This window comes from Malania oleifera, chromosome 5 (genome assembly GCF_029873635.1).
Source record: "Malania oleifera isolate guangnan ecotype guangnan chromosome 5, ASM2987363v1, whole genome shotgun sequence".
NCBI classification, from domain to species: Eukaryota; Viridiplantae; Streptophyta; class Magnoliopsida; order Santalales; family Ximeniaceae; genus Malania; species Malania oleifera.
Genome location: NC_080421.1, coordinates 30,647,012 through 30,667,539, shown reverse-complemented (window position 1 = coordinate 30,667,539; position 20,528 = coordinate 30,647,012). Strand labels below are relative to the sequence as shown.

Below are 20,528 nucleotides of genomic sequence, written 5' to 3'. Positions count from 1 at the left end.
AGTGATTGGCCAGCCATTGTCGGGTCCTGCCTTCGGGCTGCACAACCCGTCATGGGGGGTAATACATGACATCAGCTAACCATACATCCTGGGTAAATTTCAGTATTATCAGTTATATCAGATATTTCATGATCAGTATGACTTATTAGAAATTATGAAAGTATATGATTATTTAGTATGTTATGATGAATGTTTTCTAACATATGAAATGTACTATATATGTATTTTAGCACTAAATATTCATGTTGCCACACAATTATATTTAGTTTATTTTCCCTTACTGAGAGGTGTTTCACCCCCAACATTAAATCATTTTTAGAAAACCCAGAAAGACCGGCGGATCGAGGCCGCCATTGAGATAGTGTGATGTTACGTCGTTAGGAGGGTAAATTTTGATCTAGGAACCGGAGATTTGTGTTGTGGGTTCTTAGATATGTATATATTTTTGTATTTTTTGAGATTGTATATAAACACAGTATTTTGAAATGTAGTTGACTTTGGTATTATGTATTTTATGGTTATGATAATGTGATTTACATTTACTGCTGCTTAGGTTTCCGCTATGAATATCAAATGTGTCCCCATTACCCACGTGTTTGGGTTGACTATATTAATAAATATATTTTACTATATGATAAGATAAGAAGGTTGTTACAGTTTGGGCATTTGAAACATAAACCTAATAGAGCACCTATAAGGAATAATGAGTTAGTTATAGTTTCTGACCTAAAAGGGGTAGGGGTAGATCCAAAATAATTTGGAAAGAGGTAGTGAGGAAAGATTTAATAGCTTTTAATTTGGACCGGGTGAATTGGCGAAAAAGGATTCATGTAACCGACCCTACCTAGTGAAACTTAAGACTTACTGTTATTGTATTGTGTTGTTAAAAAAGAATGTGGCGAAAGACTTACTTTCTTTCTCTTTGAATAATGCTGTTATTTAATCTTTAAATTCTTTATCGATTTATCATCATTATGGACTCATAATAAAAGAAGGGGAATGGGTGAACTACTTTCATCCCCTGGGTTTGGTGCCGCATTATAGTGTCCAAAGTAACGTGATGGTGGCTAAAATCCTCGGATTATAAAAAAATATTATTTTTAATATCTCTCCTATTATGTATGTCCTTGATACCATGCTTCCTATTTCTAAGCATTTTTATTTTTTCTCAAGTGCAAATGATAGCGGAGCAAAAAGCCAAAAAAACAAAAACAAAACAAAACAAAAAGATAAGGAAAGTACCACAAGAGAAAATGTGAAGACGAACTTAACGAAGTCAAGATTGTGGCGGTGAAGAAAATAGTTTTTGGAGTGTAGTTCATCGCCAGTGGAAGCTGCAAGCTTTTTTGTTCGCCCAATCACTATTCGGAAATTGACAAAATGCAAGCTATTGTGCCGCTGTGTTCGGTCCCTCTCACTGCCACTGTCAGCCACAAGCACGAAGAGAACCTGAGAAAGCAAACCGACAACCGCTCTCTCGCTGCCGCACAAACTAACGCACCCAATAAATATTCAATTTCGGCGTGCTTTTCTGGAAATCGAGGGTTGGGAGGGAGAGGGCGATTTTAATTTGTGCTTCTGAATCAGTGTTCGAATTCCGGCGATGGCGATCTCGATTTCGCTCTCAGGTGCTTCCGATCGATCGATTGCGCGAACCAAACTGTGAGAAAAGGAGTGTTCAGAGAGGAACAGGGAGAAGGAATCTGTAGGCATGGAGGCTATACGGAGGCAAGCAAGCAAGCTCAGAGAGCAAGTGGCCAAACAACAGCAGGTCTCTCTCTTTCTCTCTCTCTCTCTCTCTCTCTCTCTCTCTCTCTCGTGAGTTTTTGCTTCCTTGCCTACGCCCAAGATAGAGCTAATGTGATTCTTTTCTTTTCTGTTTTTTTGTTCATGGAAATTTGAATGCTCAATTATGCCCTTATGGGATTTGGAACGAACACACTTCATTCTTTATTTTAAAATTTCAATTCTTTTGTTCATTCCCTATGTGTTTCACTGAACGCCTCTATTTTCACTGAATACCCCTATAAAATAGGGATATTGAGATTTCCAACGTCTTTTTAACATTTGGGATCATGGAGTTTAATCTTTGGATTTAAAGCGGCGTGGCTTGGACAAAATGCAATACGAAATTACATTGAGTTATGTCAAATTTCACAATTTGGAAAATGAGATCCATATGTCATGTTCCAGAACAGCTCGGTGCATTAGTGAATACCGTGAGAGTATTGGACAACTAAGTCATGATTTTAAATAGCGTCTGTGACAGTTAGGGATGGTGTCCTACAGGCACTGTGATATTTGCTCTCTGACGATCCTTGGCCTCAGTTTGTTGATCACGTCTGACCGTTTGGGCTGGAATTAATAGAATGTTTAATTATGTGAGAAGAGTAATGCTAGGAGCAGCTGCTTCGTGCAATCTCCTTGTGTGCTCTCCCTATGATTGGTCAATTTGGCATTATTTTCAAAAAAAAAAAAAAAAGGCTACATGTTTAACTCTTAACTATAATCTGTACAAGAAATAGAAAAACTGATACCATTGAGAATTTAAAGGTGAAGTGGTTATTCAAGTCAAAGGAAACAAGTCCTTACCATGAATTTAACTAATAAATTTGATTACAACAATCTTAGAATTTAATTGTTATTCTATTATTCATTACAAAATTTTGTTGAGATAATGTGTGCTTAATCAAATTTGATCACCTGCCAATTTTTTCAATGTCTATGGAATTGTTTTGAAAAGAATACAAAACCCATTCTCAAACAATAGTCTGAACCTTCAGTGGCCCTTCACAACATGCATGACCTGTTTCATTATAACATGATATGATCAGGAAGTCATTTGCGTAGGAAGCAACCTAAAGAAACATGCTTCCCACCATAAAGCACCTTCCCCATCAACCTCCAGGAGCATTTTTTTCTTATTTGTCACTGTAACTCCTTTAATCACAGTGCACACGCTGAAAGAAGTGCATATTCACAAAGCATCTTTCTAGCTAATATTTGGTTATTCTCAGCTAGCTCTTTTGCCTTACCTGCTGTTTTCTGATGGGTCACAGGCCACCATTGGAACCTCGAAATTATTTATCTTCCCCTCATGTTATTCCCACCAGAGTCTTGGTATATGTCGTTTAAGGTCTACCTGTAAATTCATTTCCTCCTTCTTTCAATAGACCCTGCTGATTTTGATAGCACTTTCTGCTGTTGTAGGGGTTAGCTTCCTGGTATTTGTGAGTAGACATACACCTGTCTCCTTGGTTAGGGTACGAAGTACACAACAACAATAACAACAACAAAACCAAGACTTAAGTCCTACTAGGTGGGGTTGGTTATATGAATCCTTTTCCGCCAATTTATGCGATCATGGGCTATTTCTTTTGACAAATTCAAGGCTATTAAATCCTTACTCTCTCATTCCAAGTTATTTTAGGTCTACCTTTACCTCTTCTATTACCCCCCACTGTAACTAACTCACTCCTCCTTACTGGCGCACTATGTGGCCTACGTTGCAAGTGTCCAAACCATCTGAATCGTCCCTCCATTATCTCATCTTCTGTAGGAGCTACATTTAGCTTACCGTGAAAATGTTCATTCCTTAATTTATCTTTCAATGTTATGCTATTCATCTATCTAAGCATTCTCATCTCAGTAACTTTTACTTTTTGGATATTCCATTTCTTTGTCGCCTAACATTCTGATACATATAGCATAACTGGTCTTATAGTCATCTTATAAAACTCCCCTTTTAATTTTAAGGGTATTTTACTATTACAAAGTACACTTGAAGCACTTCTCCATTTTACCCAACCTGCTTTAACTCTATGCATTACATCATCTTCAATTACTCCTTCAACATGCATAATAGATCCAAGGTATTGAAATCTACAAGTGCTATTTATTGCTATCATCAAGTTTAACTTTGTCTTCAATATTCCTCCTACCATTATTGAAATTACATTTCATATATTCTGTCTTACTTCTTCTTATCTTAAAGCCTCTAGATTTCAAAGCTTCTCTCCGTAATTCAAACTCACCCTCTACTCCACTCTTAGTTTCTTCAATCAATACAATATCATCTGCAAACAACATACACCATGGAACCTCATTTTGAATGCTTTTAGTCAATTGGTCCATCACTAAAGTAAAAATATAAGAGCTCAAAGAAGATCCTTGATGTACACCTATGGTGATTGGAAATCCTCTAGTTTCTCCATCTATAGTCCTTACTAGTCATTACTCCATCGTATATATCCTTAATGACACCAGTATACCACTACATACACCCATTTTTTCTAAAACCCACCATAGAATTTCCTTAGGTACCCTATTATATGCTTTCTCTAAGTCTATAAATGCCATATGCAAATCCCTCTTTTTTTTCCCTAAACATTTCCATTAATCTTCTTACAAGATATATAACTTCTGTAGTAGATTTTCCTGGCATAAAACCAAATTGATTTTTTGAGACCTTCGTTTCTAGCCTTAATCGTTGTTCGACTACTCTTTCTCACAGTTTCATCATATGACTCATAAGTTTAATTCCAAGATAGTTATTATAATTTTGAATACCTCCTTTATTTTTGTGTATAGGTATTAAAGTGTTTTTCTTCCATTCATTTGACATTTTCTTAGTTTTTATAATTGTGTTAAATAAATTAGTGAACCATATAATTCCGTTATCACCTAAGAATTTCCAAATTTCAATTGGGACGTTATGCAGTCCTATAGTTTTTCCAGTTTTCATCTTTTTTTAGTGCAAACTTAATTTCGTTAATCTAATTTTGCGAATAAATCTCATACTTTTAGTCCTTTCCTTATTTGTCAATTCTAAGTTTAAGGTTTCTATTTGGTTTTTATTAAACAACTTACTAAAGTGACTTCGCCATCTTTGTTTTATGTCATCGTCCTTAACCAAGACAGTAGCATCCTCACTTTTTATACATTTTACATTTCCTAAGTCTTTACTCTTCCTTTCTCTAGCTTTAGCAAGTTTAAATGTATCTCTTTCCCCTTCTTTTGTATCTAATTTATTATACAAACTATTAAATGATTCGTGTTTAGCTTCACTAACGACCTTTTTATGTAGCTTGTCTCGCCTCTTTATAGTTTTCAAAGTTATCCACGATTCTACATTTTTGCGAGGCTTCATATCAAATTCTTTCTATCTTTACGGCTTTTTGGACATCTTTATCCACCACCAACTTTCTTTGCTATTCTAGAATCTTCCCCTTGATTCACCTAAAATCTCTTTTGCTATCATTTTAATAGAGCTAGCTAATCTACTCCAAAGAATATTTGTATTTATCCCATTCTCTATAGTCCAATCCCCATCTTTAATCATTTTATCTTTAAATTTTATTACATTTTCTCCCGTCAGGTTCCACCACCTAGTTCTTTTACACTGGTTTATTTTATCATTTTTCTTCCATTTTTTAATACATATATCTAACACTAAGACTCTATTGTGTGTGGTTAGGTTTTCACTTGGAATAAATTTACAATCCGATAAATGATCTACTCTCCTAGTTAAAACTAATCTATTTGAATTCTATTTTGTCCACATTTAAAGGTTATTAATTGTTCTTCTCTCTTCTTGAAGCAAGTATTCATTATAATAAAATCATATGACATAGCGAAGTCTAAGATCATCTCCCCAAGCTCATTTTTGTCTCCATATCCATATCCTTTATGCATCCTCACATAACCTTTTTTATCTCTTCTAACATGTCCATTTAGATCTCCTCCTATGAATATTTTTTTAGTCCTTGGTATGCCTTGTATAATACTATTCATATCTTCCCAAAATTGTCTCTTAAGATTTTATGTTAAGCCTACTTGAGGAGCATAAGCACTAATGATATTTATTATCTCTTGGCCTAATACCATCTTGATTTTTATAAATTTATCCTCTACTCTGTTTATATCAACAACGCTATTTTTTAAGTTTTTGTCTACAATAATTCCTACTCCATTCTTATGTTTTCTTTCCAGTGTACCAAAGTTTAAATCCTAATTTATCAATTTCTTTAGCTTTCTCCCTCAAACATTTAGTTTCTTGAAGGCAAATTATGTTAATTTTTCTTCTAATCATTATGTTCACAATTTCCATGCTTTTAGCCATAGGTGTCTTTATATTCCAAGTTGCTGATCTAATCCTAGTTTCTTGAACAAGCTTCTTTACCTGTCCACGTCTAGAATGATGCAGGAATCCTTGCATTTTTGAGACCGTACCGGAGCGCCGACACAGCGCGTTGCTTCGGGGTGACGACTTAGCCTACCCTTGCCCACTTTTCGCTACACCCGGGTGGTACAAGTGCAACTCATCGCTTGTAGGGGACGTCCTAACAAATATTCGGTAAGGATTCATATCATAGTGAATCCTTAAAAATTAGCCAAGATTGTGTTGGACCTTATTTTCACATGTTTTCGTTGTTGTGGTTTGTATCAAACTATTATTAGATGCAAGGTCTTAAATTTCGATTTCAACTCAAATTTTGAAGCTCCAAAAGTATGGAAATTTCGACTAAAATTCTGATTTCAATGTCAATTTCGATTTCAATTTTAAAAAATGACGGAAAGCAGTAATAAAAGCATGGAATTCTTTGTGAAACTTTAGAAATGGTTAACGGAGATAATAATGAAGTTTTAGGACTAAATATTATGAGTTAAATACATCTATGTTGTGTATGAGGTGGAAAAGTTGTAATATAGTATGTGTATCAAACGTATTTGTAAGATAATTTGCATTAAACATATTCAGTTAATACAAATGAAATTCATTAATCATTTAAATATTATTTGTTATACAAATACAAATAATGATTATTTAGACATGAATGATTAAATAAAAACGTTGTTGTAAGTTTATTTTTTCATATATTTTCAAAAGCAATTGTAATAATCTTTTGTTTCGATAAAAATAAATAAAATAAATTAAGAGAGAAATTTCACTTCACTCCTAAATTCCTTTATGAATTTCATTGCATAGTTAAAATTTCGTCAAGTTTTGCTAAATTTTTGAGATTTCGATGAATTTTGGATTATTCGTTGAGATTTCGACGGAAATTATGCAAGACCAAAATTGACTGCCATTTCGATTTTTGAGGATGATGGAAACTGAAAATTTCGACAATTTCATGGAAATTTAAGACCATGCTTAGATGAGACCTTTGAGCTCCACACTGTGAGTTCAGTGCCTGCAGGACACTCATCATCTAACTAGCCTGGATTGTTGTTGGAGCTATTGATCACAGTGCATTTTCTACAAAAAATGACCCCTTAGCCCACCAAATCTCTGTTGATATCCTCTTGTCTGATAGAAGATTACTGTCCTTAGAAAAGTGAAAGTTTCTATATCATATCAGTTGTCAACTGTCTCAGACAGACTGGGTTCTGGTTGTGATTCAGTGTCCTCCTCTTCATCTGTAAGACCTCAAATAAGAGGGGATGGAAATGGACTTCTACAGACTACAAACAATTGAGACAAAGCAGAGCTGAGCATAGGAACTCTACTAAGCTCCCGTGTTTAAACTTTGGCTGGGCTTTCTCAGGTCCATCTCAGAGAAGGTGATTTGAAGAAAGCAGGAAGCTTTTGCACTGGTTTGAAGAATCCATTGGCTTGGATGGGTATGGAAGTGGCAACGTAAGGATTGCCAAATTGCTCAAAGAGACAGTTTTCTCTTCCAAAAAATTAATGTTAGGTGTAATGCTCATATTAGACATTTGGACAAGTGGAAACTGGCAATACATATTTTTATTAAATTACTATTTTTAAATGAAACTCTTTAGAAGTTAAATGAAGAATACAACCTATCACCCAATATCTGTTGTCTAATATTTGACCGTGATTTAGACAGAGTACCAATATTCAAAGCTGCAGACAAAATGCTGAGTCTCATCACTTGACAACTTGGGGCATCTCTTCTGGAAGTTTCTTAGAGAACTTCTGCATAAACAATTAAAACTGGAGTTTGAGGCTTTTTGCAAGATTCCACAAACTCACAACTGAAATCTTTAAACTTCTGTTGTGGAAATGTTTCCATGTATGATGACTTAGTCATGATTTCACGAAAATATTTCGTGGTTTTGGAACAACTATGGGCTTATTAGTCCTTATTCTTTCTGTTCTTTTCATCTGTTGATGGTTATCTTAGTCATTTAGCATTGTTAGTGAGTGTTATGTTAACAAGTGAGAATTAGTAAGGGTATTATGGTCATTGGTATGTACTTTTCACATATATTGTAAATAGAGGGAGAGACCTATCATTGTGATTAGGTCTTCCATTTTATCCAATTATTCAACATGGTATCAGAGCATGATTCTGAGACCTAAACCCTAATTGTCACAGCCACCATCAAACTGAAGCCTAAAACCCTAGATCCACTGCATGTCTACCATCATAGAAGAATTTCCAGCTACACCATGTCCCTAAAAAACAGCCAGCAGCTGCCGGAAGCCAGAGCAGTCATGGGAAAATTCTTGGGCGACACTGCCAGTTCAGGAACATAAAATCCACTATAGATTTTGCAAAAACAATACCATAGTCATCCACAGACACTGTTGGTCTCCCCCCCCCCCCCCCCACAACTGAAATCTCATCTCCAGAAGCTTCCCCACGCACCCTCACGCGCCGGTTGAAGGCTGCCAAGGCTGACCCCACATGCCAGCGTGTGAAGCCCACTTCAGGCATTTTTCTGGCCTGAATTCTTCCAGTAGTGCTCGAATCCTTCTATAAACATATTATTGAAGTTTTTCGTGATGCTTTTTGTCCAAAGATCTCACCATTTTTACGACGTCCGAGGAATGGTTGTTTGATGCTTCTCAAAGCAGTTTGTCAATGTTTATTGAGTTTATTGAGCCTGAAACAGTGGTATCTGCTGTGTTTTTGATTTGTATGTTGTGGCATAGTGGTTTGCATTGGTTGTTGAAGATTGTGTATGTTGGGATCAAGTTGGTGAATTCTAAAAACATGGTGCCTGCTGTGTATTTTTGATTTGCTGCTCTGTCGAGGTTGTATGTGTGTTGGGATGGAGTTCCCAAATTCCAAAAATGTGTCTACCTCACCAGTTACTTGTTTAAGTGAACAATGTACTATAGCTGTCATAGAGGAAGAGAATTTTAAAGTTCCTATAGTATTAGTGTTGTTCCCGACTACCTGGCTCTGATACCAGTTGTTGGTGATTGCTTGTTTAGTATAGTTCATTATTGAGTGCTTGCTTGCTTGTTACATTGATTGTTTCGTGAGAGTTCGTGTGAGGTCTTCGGCTATGCACACTTGGCACCAATAATTTGTAACAGAGTGCCGATTGTTTTCACCAAAAATTGGTATTAGAGCTAGGTAGTCGGGAACAACAATTGGTATCAGAGCTATTGGTTCACAATGGCTGGGATTTCTTCTGTGAGGTTCAAGGTTGGTAAATTTGATGGAACGGGGAACTTCGGACTTTGGCAAAGGAGGGTGAAGGACTTGCTGGTGCAACAAGGGATGGTGAAGGGTCTATATGGAAAGAAGCCAGAAGACATGGATGATGCAAGTTGGAAGCGAGAGCTGTGTCCACTATTAGGTTATGTCTGGCCGATGACGTGTTGTATCCCGTCATGGATGAGGAATCACTGGCAGTGGTTTGGCTGAAATTGGAGCGTCGGTACATGTCCAAGTCATTGACGAACAAGTTGTTTCTTAAGCAAAAATTATATTGGCTTAAGATGGCAGAAGGTTCATACTTGACTCAATACATCAACACATTTAATTGGATCATTAGTGATCTAGGGCGAGTTGATGTGAAGTTCGAGGAAGAGGACAAAGCGTTGATGCTGTTGAATTCCCTACCTACGTTGCCTACATACGAGAATTTGGTTATGACGTTGACTTGGGGGAAAGAAACCCTGGAGTTGGAGGACAAAACGAGTGCATTGTTGGGTTCCCATCAGAGGAAGAAGACCAGCGATGAGGGTTCACATGGTGAAGGACTCTTGGTGAAGGGTAATCAGGATCGTGGGAGAGGCAAGCCCTGGGGCGGAATGAGTAGTAATAAAACTCAGTCGTAGTCTAGGAGGAGGAAGGACGTTTGCTGTTTTAAGTGCGGGAAACTAGGGCACATAAAATCGGAGTGTCCGGAGTGGGAGAAGGGAAAGGCAAAAACTCAAGAGGGTTCGTCAAAATCTGCTAATATAGTGGAAGAAGGGGACTCAGGGAGCAGTGATTGTGAGATGCTTTCTGTTTCGTCAGGTTCATAACACCTCATGGGTTCTTTGATCCTAGACTCGGGATGTTCTTTTCACATGAAGCCCAATAAAGCCTGGTTCATCGATTACGAATTGGTGAGTTCTGGTTCTGTTCTGATGGGAAACAATCTGGTTTGCAAAGTTGTCGGAATGGGGGATATGAGGATCAAGATGTATGATGGTGTGGTAAGGACATTATGTGGGGTAAGACATGTACCTGATCTACGGAAAAATGTAATATCATTGGGTACTTTGGGTTGTAACGGGTATAGTTACAAGTCTTAAGGTGGGACGATGATGGTGTGTGATGGCGTCTCGATGGTGATGAAGTGATAGAGGATAATAGGGAATCTCTATGCGCTGCAGGGTAACACAGTTGTAGGTGGAGTTGCAGTTGAGAGTTTGAGTCAGATTATATCGTTTTGTGTAATAAAACCACATACAAAATGGAGGGTGTTCTTAACTACATTGTTATGGATGTTTGGGGACCGGTGAGAGTGGCATCATGAGTCGGACATGGGTACTTCGTGAGGTTATCAGGAAAGGTTTGGGGGTATCTCATGCGGCAGAAGTTCGAGAAGTTTGCCAGGTATAACTTGTGGCTGAGGTGGAGTACCAGACAGGGAGAGAGTTCCTTAGATCAGATATTGGGGCTGAGTACGCTGGTGTTCAAGGAGTTTTGTGAGCAGGGCATGATGTATGTAGGATTTGCAAGGAACTTCTTGGTAAAGTTAGTAAGTATGACGTGTTTCTCTATTAATCGATCGCCAAAGGTATCACTAGATGGAAGAGTTGCAGGAGAGACTTGGATAGGTTATGCGGTAGACTTCTTTGGTTTGAGAGAGTTTGGAGGTCCAGCCATGCACGTTTCTAGTGAGGTAGGATCTAGACTTAGTGTGATGTTTGGACGATACATCTTTTTGGTATATAAGAAAGATGGGTTCAAGCTGCGTGACCCAACGACAAACAGGGTGGCGATTGGTGGAGACATGGTTTTAGGTGTTAAAGCCATGGGGCAGTGTACTTAAGTAGATGAAGAGAAATAGGTGCCAGAAAGCTGCAGTAGTAGCAATGAGCTTGTTGTGTAGGTGGAGTTCGAGACTCAGGGTAGATGTGTAGGGAGTTCTAGTTCAGGAGACTTGCAGTATCACAGGATAAACTAGAGTTGAAAGGAGATTGTGATGCAGGTGGAGCTACAGACTTAGGGCAGAGATGACATTGGTCATAATGCAGGGAGTTCAAGCTCGGGAGACTAGCAGGATCACAATGGGCTCAGAGGCCCTATCAGCTCATTGCCCAGATATAAAGATTTGATGTCTTATGCATCCATTACTACCAGGAAGGATCCTACTAACTTTTAGGAGGCAGTGCACGACCAAGAGAAGGGTAGGTGGATATTGGCCATGGTGGAGGAGATGGAGTTACAATATAAGAATCAGACCTCGGGGGGGTTGGTGGAGCTCCCAGAGGGGGAGAGGAAGATAGGATGCAAGTGGGCAATTATTCTGTTGTTTTATGTGAGTGACATGCCAATTGCTGGGAAGGTTTTGACTGAGGTAAACCAGTCAGAGACTCTGTTGAGAAAGGAAGTTGACATGAAGGTTTTGGGTGCGCTGCCAATAGGATTCTTGGGTTGGAGATTCGTAAGGATAAAGTTACAGAGAGATTAGGATTATCTCAAGGTGATTTTGTGGTCATAGCTGCTGGGAGATTGGTGTTATCTCAGGGTGGCTGTATGGACAAAACTATATGGAGATTGTGGTTATCTCAGGGTGGTTTTGTGGTTCAGGTGTTGGAGAGGTTTAACATAGTTAATGTTAAACCGGTCATTGGTACACCGTTGGCGAATCAAAGTAAACAGCTTATTGCTCAGTACTCAAGGACAGACGATGATGTTCGGGACGTGTCAAAGGTTTCCTACACCAGTGCAATGAGGTACTTTGGCGAGCAACAAAATGATTCGTTAGTTGTGAGGTTCGCAGATGCAGACTACACAGGGGACTTGGATGACAGGAGGCCTACAACGAGGTATGTTGTGGGAAGGCCTAATTGTTGGAAGTTCAAGGTACAATCTTCAGTTGCGCTAGTACAACTGGATCGGAGTTCTTGGCAGTGACTGAGGCTGCCAAGGTAGCTTTCTGGTTTAGAGGATTGTTCAAGGAGCTGGGTGTTTAGTTAGGTGAAGTTCGTGTTACCACGGACAAGTTCAAACATTGCTTGGACTTAATTTACGTCTCCAGGTGTTAGACAGGTGACAGGTCCCAGTTTACTGGCTCGGGTGGAGCAGTGGAGTTATGCTTTTAGATTTCTCCTAGGTGGTGGATATTTGCCAAGGTGGAGATTGTTGGGGATGTGACTCATATTTTGAGTGGAATGCATGTACCGGGAAAGCATTGTGAAGCGAGGAACAAGAGAGAGATGCAGGATGGTAGGATTGAGGGAAAACCATCGACTGTTACACTTGCGGACGTCACGGATTTTCGAATCGGAGACTACTAGATTGGGGGTTTTTGGAGGAATTTCCTCCGGGGATCGCTACAGAAGTGTTTTAGATATACTAGAGGTCTTCTGTATGCATTAGATTAGTATTTAATCATTGTTATGTAACCCTACGGGGGTAAGCTTGATGTAAGCTTCAAAAGCTTTGTAAGCTTCATTGAGATAGTGAAAAAACAACCGTTGCTCCCGTGGACGTAGGCAAATTTCCGAACCACGTAAATTCTTGTGTTTTTGGTTATTGCTTTCATTGATTCTCATTGTTGAGTGATTGCTTGTTTAGTATAGTTCATCATCGAGTGCTTGCTTGCTTGTTCCATTGATTGTTTTGTGAGAGTTCATGTGAGATCTTCCTTTGCGCACACTTGGCACCGAAAATTGGTATTAGAGCGCCGATTGTTTCACCAACAATTGGTATCAGAGCCAGAGCCAGGTAGTTGGGAACAACAATTAGACATCCCAACAAGCATCTGATCACATTGCACCTTTTGCTAAAAAAGTAACCATACATTTTGTCTATCATCTAGTATCTCTCCCACTAATCATTGGATTTTCGACTCTGCCTCTATTGCCCATATGACAAGTGTCACCAACTCCTTTTCTATTCTCTAATATTCTACAAATCTACCTCGAGTTACCTTTTCTAATGGGTCCACTACTGCTAGTAGGGGAATAGGAACAGTGAATCCTACTCTCCCCATCTCTCTTTCTTCTGTTCTCTACATTCCTAAATCCCCCTTTGATCTCATGTCCGTTAGTAAAATTACAAAGTCACTAAATTGCTCTGTAACCTTCTTTCTTGATTATATTCTTATTTAAGATCTGAAGACAAGGAGGACGATTGGCACAGAACGTGAGGCTGGTGGACTTTACTACTTTGAGTCGTTCTCTTCTCTTATTTCTTGTAGTGCCGCTGCCACGACACATCAAACCCATTATTGCCTTGGTCATCTATCATTGGACAAGTTAAAATAGCTAGTCCCTACTTTGAGCTCCGTGCTAACCTCCATTGTGAGTCTTGTCAATTAGGAAAGTGTCAGCATGTTTCATTAGCCTCTTGAGTCAGTAAAAGAGCTGTTAGCCCTTTTATGTTAGTCGATTCCAACGTTTGGGGTCCTAATCGTGTCATGTCAAAGTTGAGGTTTCGATACTTTGTCACTTTTGTCGATGATTACTCTAGAATGACTTGGTTGTATTTAATGAAAGATTGTTCTGAGTTGTTTAGTATCTTTTGTGCATTCTATTCTCAAACAAGGACTTAGTTTGATATGCCAGTCCAGATACTTTGTAGTGATAATGCTAAAGAGTACTTTAGTCAAACTTTGGCATGATCCATCAGTCATCTCATGTCCAAACCCCACAACAAAATGGAGTTGGCAGAGCGGAAAAATAGACATATTCTTGAAGTCACTTGAACCTTTTTGTATCAAATGAATGTCCCCAAAGTTTTTTGGCATGATGCTGTGCTCACTACTTGCTCATCAATAAAATGCCATCTTTTGCCCTTGGTGGTAAATTCCATATTCAATTATCTTCTCTAAGTCTCCTTTGTTCTCCTTTCCTCCTTGTATATTTGGTTGTGTGTCCTTCGTTCATCAATTAAATCCAGGAAGGGTTAAATTGGATCCTCGTGCTATAAATGTATTTTTTTGGGTTATTCCTATACTCAAAAAGGATATCGATGTTATAGTCCCACTTTTCGTTGATTCTTTGTCTCTGCCAATGTCACCTTTTTTGAGTCTACACTGTACTATTCTAATTCCTTGAGTTATGTTAACCTTGATGAGTCCCTTCCTTTGCTTGGCCTTCCTAATCCTAACTTATTTCCTTAATCTAGTCTTCTTGCATCTTCATCTGGTTTGAGTCCTTCTCGTCGCTTGGATCGTCTCAATCTGCAAGTGTACACACGGCGACTCAAAGGAGGAGAGCCTTCTCTAGTTTCCACTCCTACGCCTCCAGTTCCCTCGTAAGATGATCCTCTTCCCCAAGTGGTTGATCCTCTTAATAATCCTATTGCTATTTGAAAAGGTAAACACACTTTTACCTGACATCCAATTTCTTATTTTGTTTCTTATGATTTCTTGTCACCCTCATACTACTGTTTTGTTAGTAATCTGTCTTCTATTGCTCTTCCTTGTCTATTTCTGAAGCCTTTTCCCATTCTAGGTGGAGGAATGCAGTGATGGAAGAAATGTATGCTCTACAACATAACGATACTTGGGTCTTCCTCAAGGTAGGTCTATGGTCAGTGTACACTATGAAGGTTAATCTATATGGTTCCTTGGCTCGATTGAAGGCTTGTTTCCAAAGGATATACTTAGGTTTATGGCCTAGACTATTCAGACACATTCTCCCCTGTAGCAAAACTTGGCTCAATACGTTTGTTCATCTCATTAGCCACCACCTATCGTTGGCCTTACACCAGTTAGACGTGAAGAATGCTTTCCTACATGGTGATCTTTAGGAGGAAGTTTATATGGGGCAACCACCTAGGTTTGTTGCTCAGGGGGAAGTTGGCTTAGTGTGTTGGTTGATGAAGTCACTATATGGTTTAAAATAGTCTTCGAGGGCATGGTTTGGTTGCTTTAGTGTTGTAGTATTTGAGTTTTGCCTTCAACAGTGTGCAATAGATCATTCCGTATTATATCGTCATATTCCATTTGGAAGGATTTTGCTTATGGTGTATGTGGATGATATTGTGATTAATGGTGATGATGATCTAGGTATTTAGAGCCTAAAGCATTTCCTGTAGACTAAATTTCAGACAAAGGATTTGGGACCATTGAAGTACTTCTTGGGTATAGAAGTATCAAGATCTTGTATTGAAATCGTCTTGTCACTCAAAAAGTATGTTCTTGATCTTTTAGATGAGATTGGACTATTGGGATCCTACACCTATGGATCCTAATAGTAAGCTAGTGCTAGATATGGGTGATCTGTTGCCCAACCCAGGACGATATCAGAGACTTGTTAGAAAGCTGAATTTTGTCACGATCAATTGGCCGGATATATCTTTTGCAACAAGTGTTGTAAGTTAGTTTCTTGATTCACCGAGAACAAGTCACTGGGATGCAGTAATTCACATCTTGAGATATCTTAAAGGTGCACCTAGGAGAGGTCTCTTATATCAGAATCGAAGTCACACTCATATCCAGGGATATATTGATGCAAATTTGGCCAGATCACCTTTAGATAGAAGATCCACAATCAGGTACTATATCTTTGTTGGTGGAAATTTGGTTTCTTGGAGGAGTAAGAAACAAATTGTGGTGGCTAGGTCAAGTGCTAAGTTAGAGTATAGGGCCTTGACTGACACTACATGTGAACTTATTTGGCTGGAGAACCTGTTGTAAGAACTGGGTTTTCCACATTTGTAGTCTATAGAGCTGATGTGTGATAATCAAGCTGCCATTCATATTGCCTCCAACCCGGTCTTTCATGAGTGGACAAAATATATTGAAGTTGATTGCCACTTTGTTTGAGAGAAACTTGTGCAGAAACTCATTACCACTTGAATCTGATTTGCAGCTTGCTGATTTAGTTACTAAAAGGGGGGGGGGGGGGTGCTCGTGTTAAATTCAATTGTAACAAGCTAGGAGCATATGATATATATGCTTTAGCTTGAGTGGGAATGTTGATGGTTATCTTAGTTATTTAGCATTGTTAGCGTTGAATGTTATGTTAACAAGTGAGAGATAGAAAAGGTATTGTGGTCAGTGGTATGTACTTTGACATATATTACAAATTGAGGGAGAGACCTATGATTGTGATTAGGTTTTCCATTTTACCCAATCATCTTTGATTGTCTTCTTCTTTCCCAAAAATCTTTTGTCTTCTAAATTTTTGTCCATCCTTCTCAAAATGTTATTAAATAGTTTGGGGAATATTATATAGATATACAACTTTAAAAAAAAAAAAATATTTATGCATGGTTAAGGACGTCACTAATCAATTATTGATGGGGATCACACCCAACAAGATGTCTATGTCTATGGCATATGTATATATAATCTAGGTAGACCTTTGGACTCCGCTAGCAGTGAGGAAGAGGGTTCTGTCAGTGAACTGTCGATGTGAGTGCATGTTTGCTTTGTTCTTCACCAAGGTGTGAGAAAGCCAGGCCTGAAACCATCTTCTAAGCTGAATGAGCATTTTTAGGTGTGTAGAGGTTATCAAGCGTAGGGGATCCCTATAACTATTATGTGCCGTTGTCGACATCAGAGCAGAGTTGAACTTGATATCTGCTTGTGCAGTTTGTTTATGAGAGGGATCTTTTTCAAGTTATGATACTACGTTTAATATTTTCTTGCTGTTGACGTAGTGTTGGGGAGACCTTGGCAGTTGGCACTATGACTATTACATGATCTATGATCTTATGCGAACGCTATGAGCATCAAGGTTGGTTGGAACCATTATGAGTTGCAATCTCAACTGTTATCCCCAATGCTGTCTATATACAAAGATGTGGGGTTGCTTTGGACTCATTCCCATTGGAGTCCACCTTCTATCAATCAGTATTCAAGATCGAACTTTTTCATGGTGGGGGAAAATGATGGTGAGAGGGCGTGTTCATCGTGGAGGTTCGGACCAACCTGGGGGCCATATATATATTGTTCAAGAAAATATCCAGATTTAGATTTAGATTTGATTATGTGATTTGATTTTGATTTGATTTCTTATTTATTATGATTTGATTTTGGCAATGTTTCTTTGTAGCAAGTTAGGAAAGTTTGTGTTTTACAATTGGGGAAACTAATTTGTTATATTTAGTAGGTTGTTGCCTTTGGAGGCCGGTTGATTGTTCAAATAAATTAGGGTTCATGTTTTGGGGTTGGTACCGAAAGTGTGTTTTTCTAGAGCGTGCCACATCACTTTCTTTGCTAGTATTAATTCCCAGAATGACTTCCTTGCTAAAACCACAAATGCTGCTTTGTGACTCAGGGGATAAACATGTGTTTAATTGAGCCTGCCATGTTATCTGCTTTGACTGTTGATTATCTGAAAATAATGTCAGGTTTGAATTATTTTATCCTGCTAAACCTGAATGTATAATTCTTTCCATGCGGACCTTGTGAGTCCTGTGGGCCAAAGTCTTGTAATCTTGGTCAGAGCTAGATGGAATGTAAGAAAAATTTCGATGTTCTATTCTTGTTAATCCATTTTGATAATCACTGATCTGGTACATTCACCACTTGCATATTGGGGAAAGGATTATCCCTTGTAGGCTTATGACTGCTTTCCATAACATAAAAACGTGTATTTTTTCCATTCTTTTATATTCATACGGTCATTTTGCTCACCCAAACAAAAAAAATAAAAATAAAAATCACATGTTTATTATTTTGCAGGCAGTTTTGAAACAATTGGGACGTTTTGGTAATGAAACAACAATGATTGATGATGTGGAACTTCAGTGCCACCGACTTCTTCATAATCTATATAACTCTACGAGGGTATCTAAGGTACAGTTATGAAATCCTTTTCTTGATAGTTCTTGGAATTAATTTGGACATATTGATATGATGAATGATTCTTGTGATGCTACTTCAGCTAACAAATCAATGATGCTTTTATCTTAGCAAATTCTTAAATTATGATGTGCAGCATTTTCAAAGGGATATTGTTCGTGCTGTGGAAGGTTTTATTTCAACAAGCTGTAGGCAAATGGAGATAAGTGAGTATTGTTTGTGTTTCTTTTGCATATTGCATTTATTACAACACTGACATAAAGTTTTACTTTAAATTTTCCAGTGAGAAAATTGACTGAAGATTGTTGCAAATTTGGAAATGAAAATCGAAGTGCAAAATCTCCTCTTGCAAGGGTTGCTCTTCACTTTGGTACCTCACGTAGTTCCATGGAAGAAGAGAGGGAAACTTTGATTGCTATTCTTGGTGATCAGGTTTGTCTTAATTAGCTTATTTATATGACTTGTAGCACTTAGGTGATACAGAGTTTCTTGTTATGCTCATCTGAACAACTGAACCTGTAGGGCATTTTTGAAATAGCTTGTGGCTACCTCTGTTTTTGTATGGAGTTTAGATCTTGAATGCCTATGTTCATTCATAACGCGTGTCAGTGATTCTGTGTACTCAGGTGAACTAATTGTTTGTGCCAGTGGTATTTGTTAGTTGTGTGTGATTGTTAGTAGTTTAAAGCACATTGTTGCTGAAAATATCCTTCCTAGCACATTGACATGGTGTTTTTATGGTTCTAATACCAAAATAGATAACACTAGGAATAGATTGTTAGGAATGAGTGCCTGTGATTTAATAGGAGGCTGAGGGGCAGGAATTTGGATTGCAAAGGTATAGGAAAAAGGAATTTGAGGGCTGGATAAGATAACACTGGAATAGTGGTGTTGTGAATGACAATTGCTGCATGGAATCTCAAAAGATTCCTAATTCTACTAGGACTAGGGACTCAATAAAATAGAAGCTTTGATTTTTAAATGAGAACTCACAGAACTACTTAGAGATATTTGTTAGCAAAGTTTATGGTCTATGTCCAGCAAGTATAAGATATCCCAAATAACTCTACTTAATAGAACTAAACAATACTTAAATGCTACAAAATCTGCAGCCTGCTAAGATAAAGGAAACTTAAAGTAGGCGATGCAGCCATGGAGAACCTAATCTGTCATTGTTTGTTGCTTGTTTTCTTGCAAGTCCAGAGTTTATATAAGTGATAGTCTGATATAGCTTAAAGATTGCTCTATTAGTCGCGTAGCTTTACTCATCATATGTAACCTCACTCCCCATGCTTACTGAGTTTGCTTGATCACCAAGTATTAGAGTCTATAAATACATTTGTAACCATCATAAATTGGTAAGCTTTGTTTGATGGATATGTGAATTATTTGAGTTATTGAAAGTATGAGTGCCCAGAGTGATTTCTCTCTTTTCTGTCTCTCTATTATTTCTCTATTTGCTGTAGTATCCTCATGTAACTGTTCAAAGCACATGAACACATTCTCAAAATTTTTCCTTCCTCTGCATGTCTAATGAAAGCTCATTTCTTATACTCATCAAGTCCTAAGCCATTCCTCTACTTGGCTTTCAAATCCCCATTGCAATACAATTCCGGCTGGCCTTTGCTTAGGTTTCTAAGTTGTGGAATTTGGTATCAGAGCCTAACCCTGATCCAAAGTTATCGACTACCACAATCCTCCATATCTCACTTTTGTTGCATGTTCACTAGAGAAAACAATTTCAGTGTCGAACTTTCTTGGATTGTTCCTGGGAGAAATTAACAAGAGGCATAAACACAGCAACATCCATGGGTTAGAAGTCTCTCTTTTGCTTGCTACTGTTTGTTAGAAAAATCAATGATTTGGAGTCTTGCTTTTGCCAATTGTTCATTAGAGATATCAGTGGCAGACCAACTGCCACGACAACTCCATACATTGTCAATCATCAAACCTTTTTTTTAAAAGGGATAAAGCCCTCACCTGTAAATGATCCGAGATTTGATGGAGGGTAAGTTTTTATTTTTATTTTTTTCCCTTTTCTGTTTTAATAAATTGGGGAGAATGATACTGCCATGAAGAACCTTATTGTCGTACTCCAATTATAGCAATTTAGAGATGTTAAGGTGTCTTGTCTTCATGGGTAGAATTGTTATCAATTTCTACTGCGTCGTAGGTTTATTTAGGTTATTAGTTCAAGCTTAATTGATTCTAGTGTTTACAAGAGTTTATTTTGTTTTCATTGGCGTCTAATCTCCCATATAGTGTGAAGACACCTTTATTAGTCATATATTAACTTGATCCCCAAGTGTACATGGTCTCCAAGTTTGCTTTGTCACGAG

General features: G+C 38.0%; 1 protein-coding gene across 4 annotated transcripts in view; it reads left to right on the top strand.

Annotated features, from left to right (window-relative positions):
- Positions 1–1,255: 1,255 nt before the first annotated feature.
- The window catches only part of LOC131155772 (SH3 domain-containing protein 1-like), a 39,532-nt gene continuing 20,259 nt past the window's right edge, over positions 1,256–20,528 (top strand). For 2 of the 4 annotated variants that reach the window (XM_058109164.1, XM_058109160.1), the window contains exons 1-4: positions 1,372–1,771; positions 18,070–18,183; positions 18,326–18,395; positions 18,473–18,621. In XM_058109164.1, coding sequence (XP_057965147.1) covers positions 1,712–1,771; positions 18,070–18,183; positions 18,326–18,395; positions 18,473–18,621 — 393 coding nt within the window. In that variant the 5' untranslated portion in view covers positions 1,372–1,711. Of the gene's footprint in view, positions 1,772–18,069; positions 18,184–18,325; positions 18,396–18,472; positions 18,622–20,528 lie in introns of all 4 variants that reach the window. The other 2 variants (XM_058109162.1, XM_058109163.1) reach the window with 2 other exon arrangements.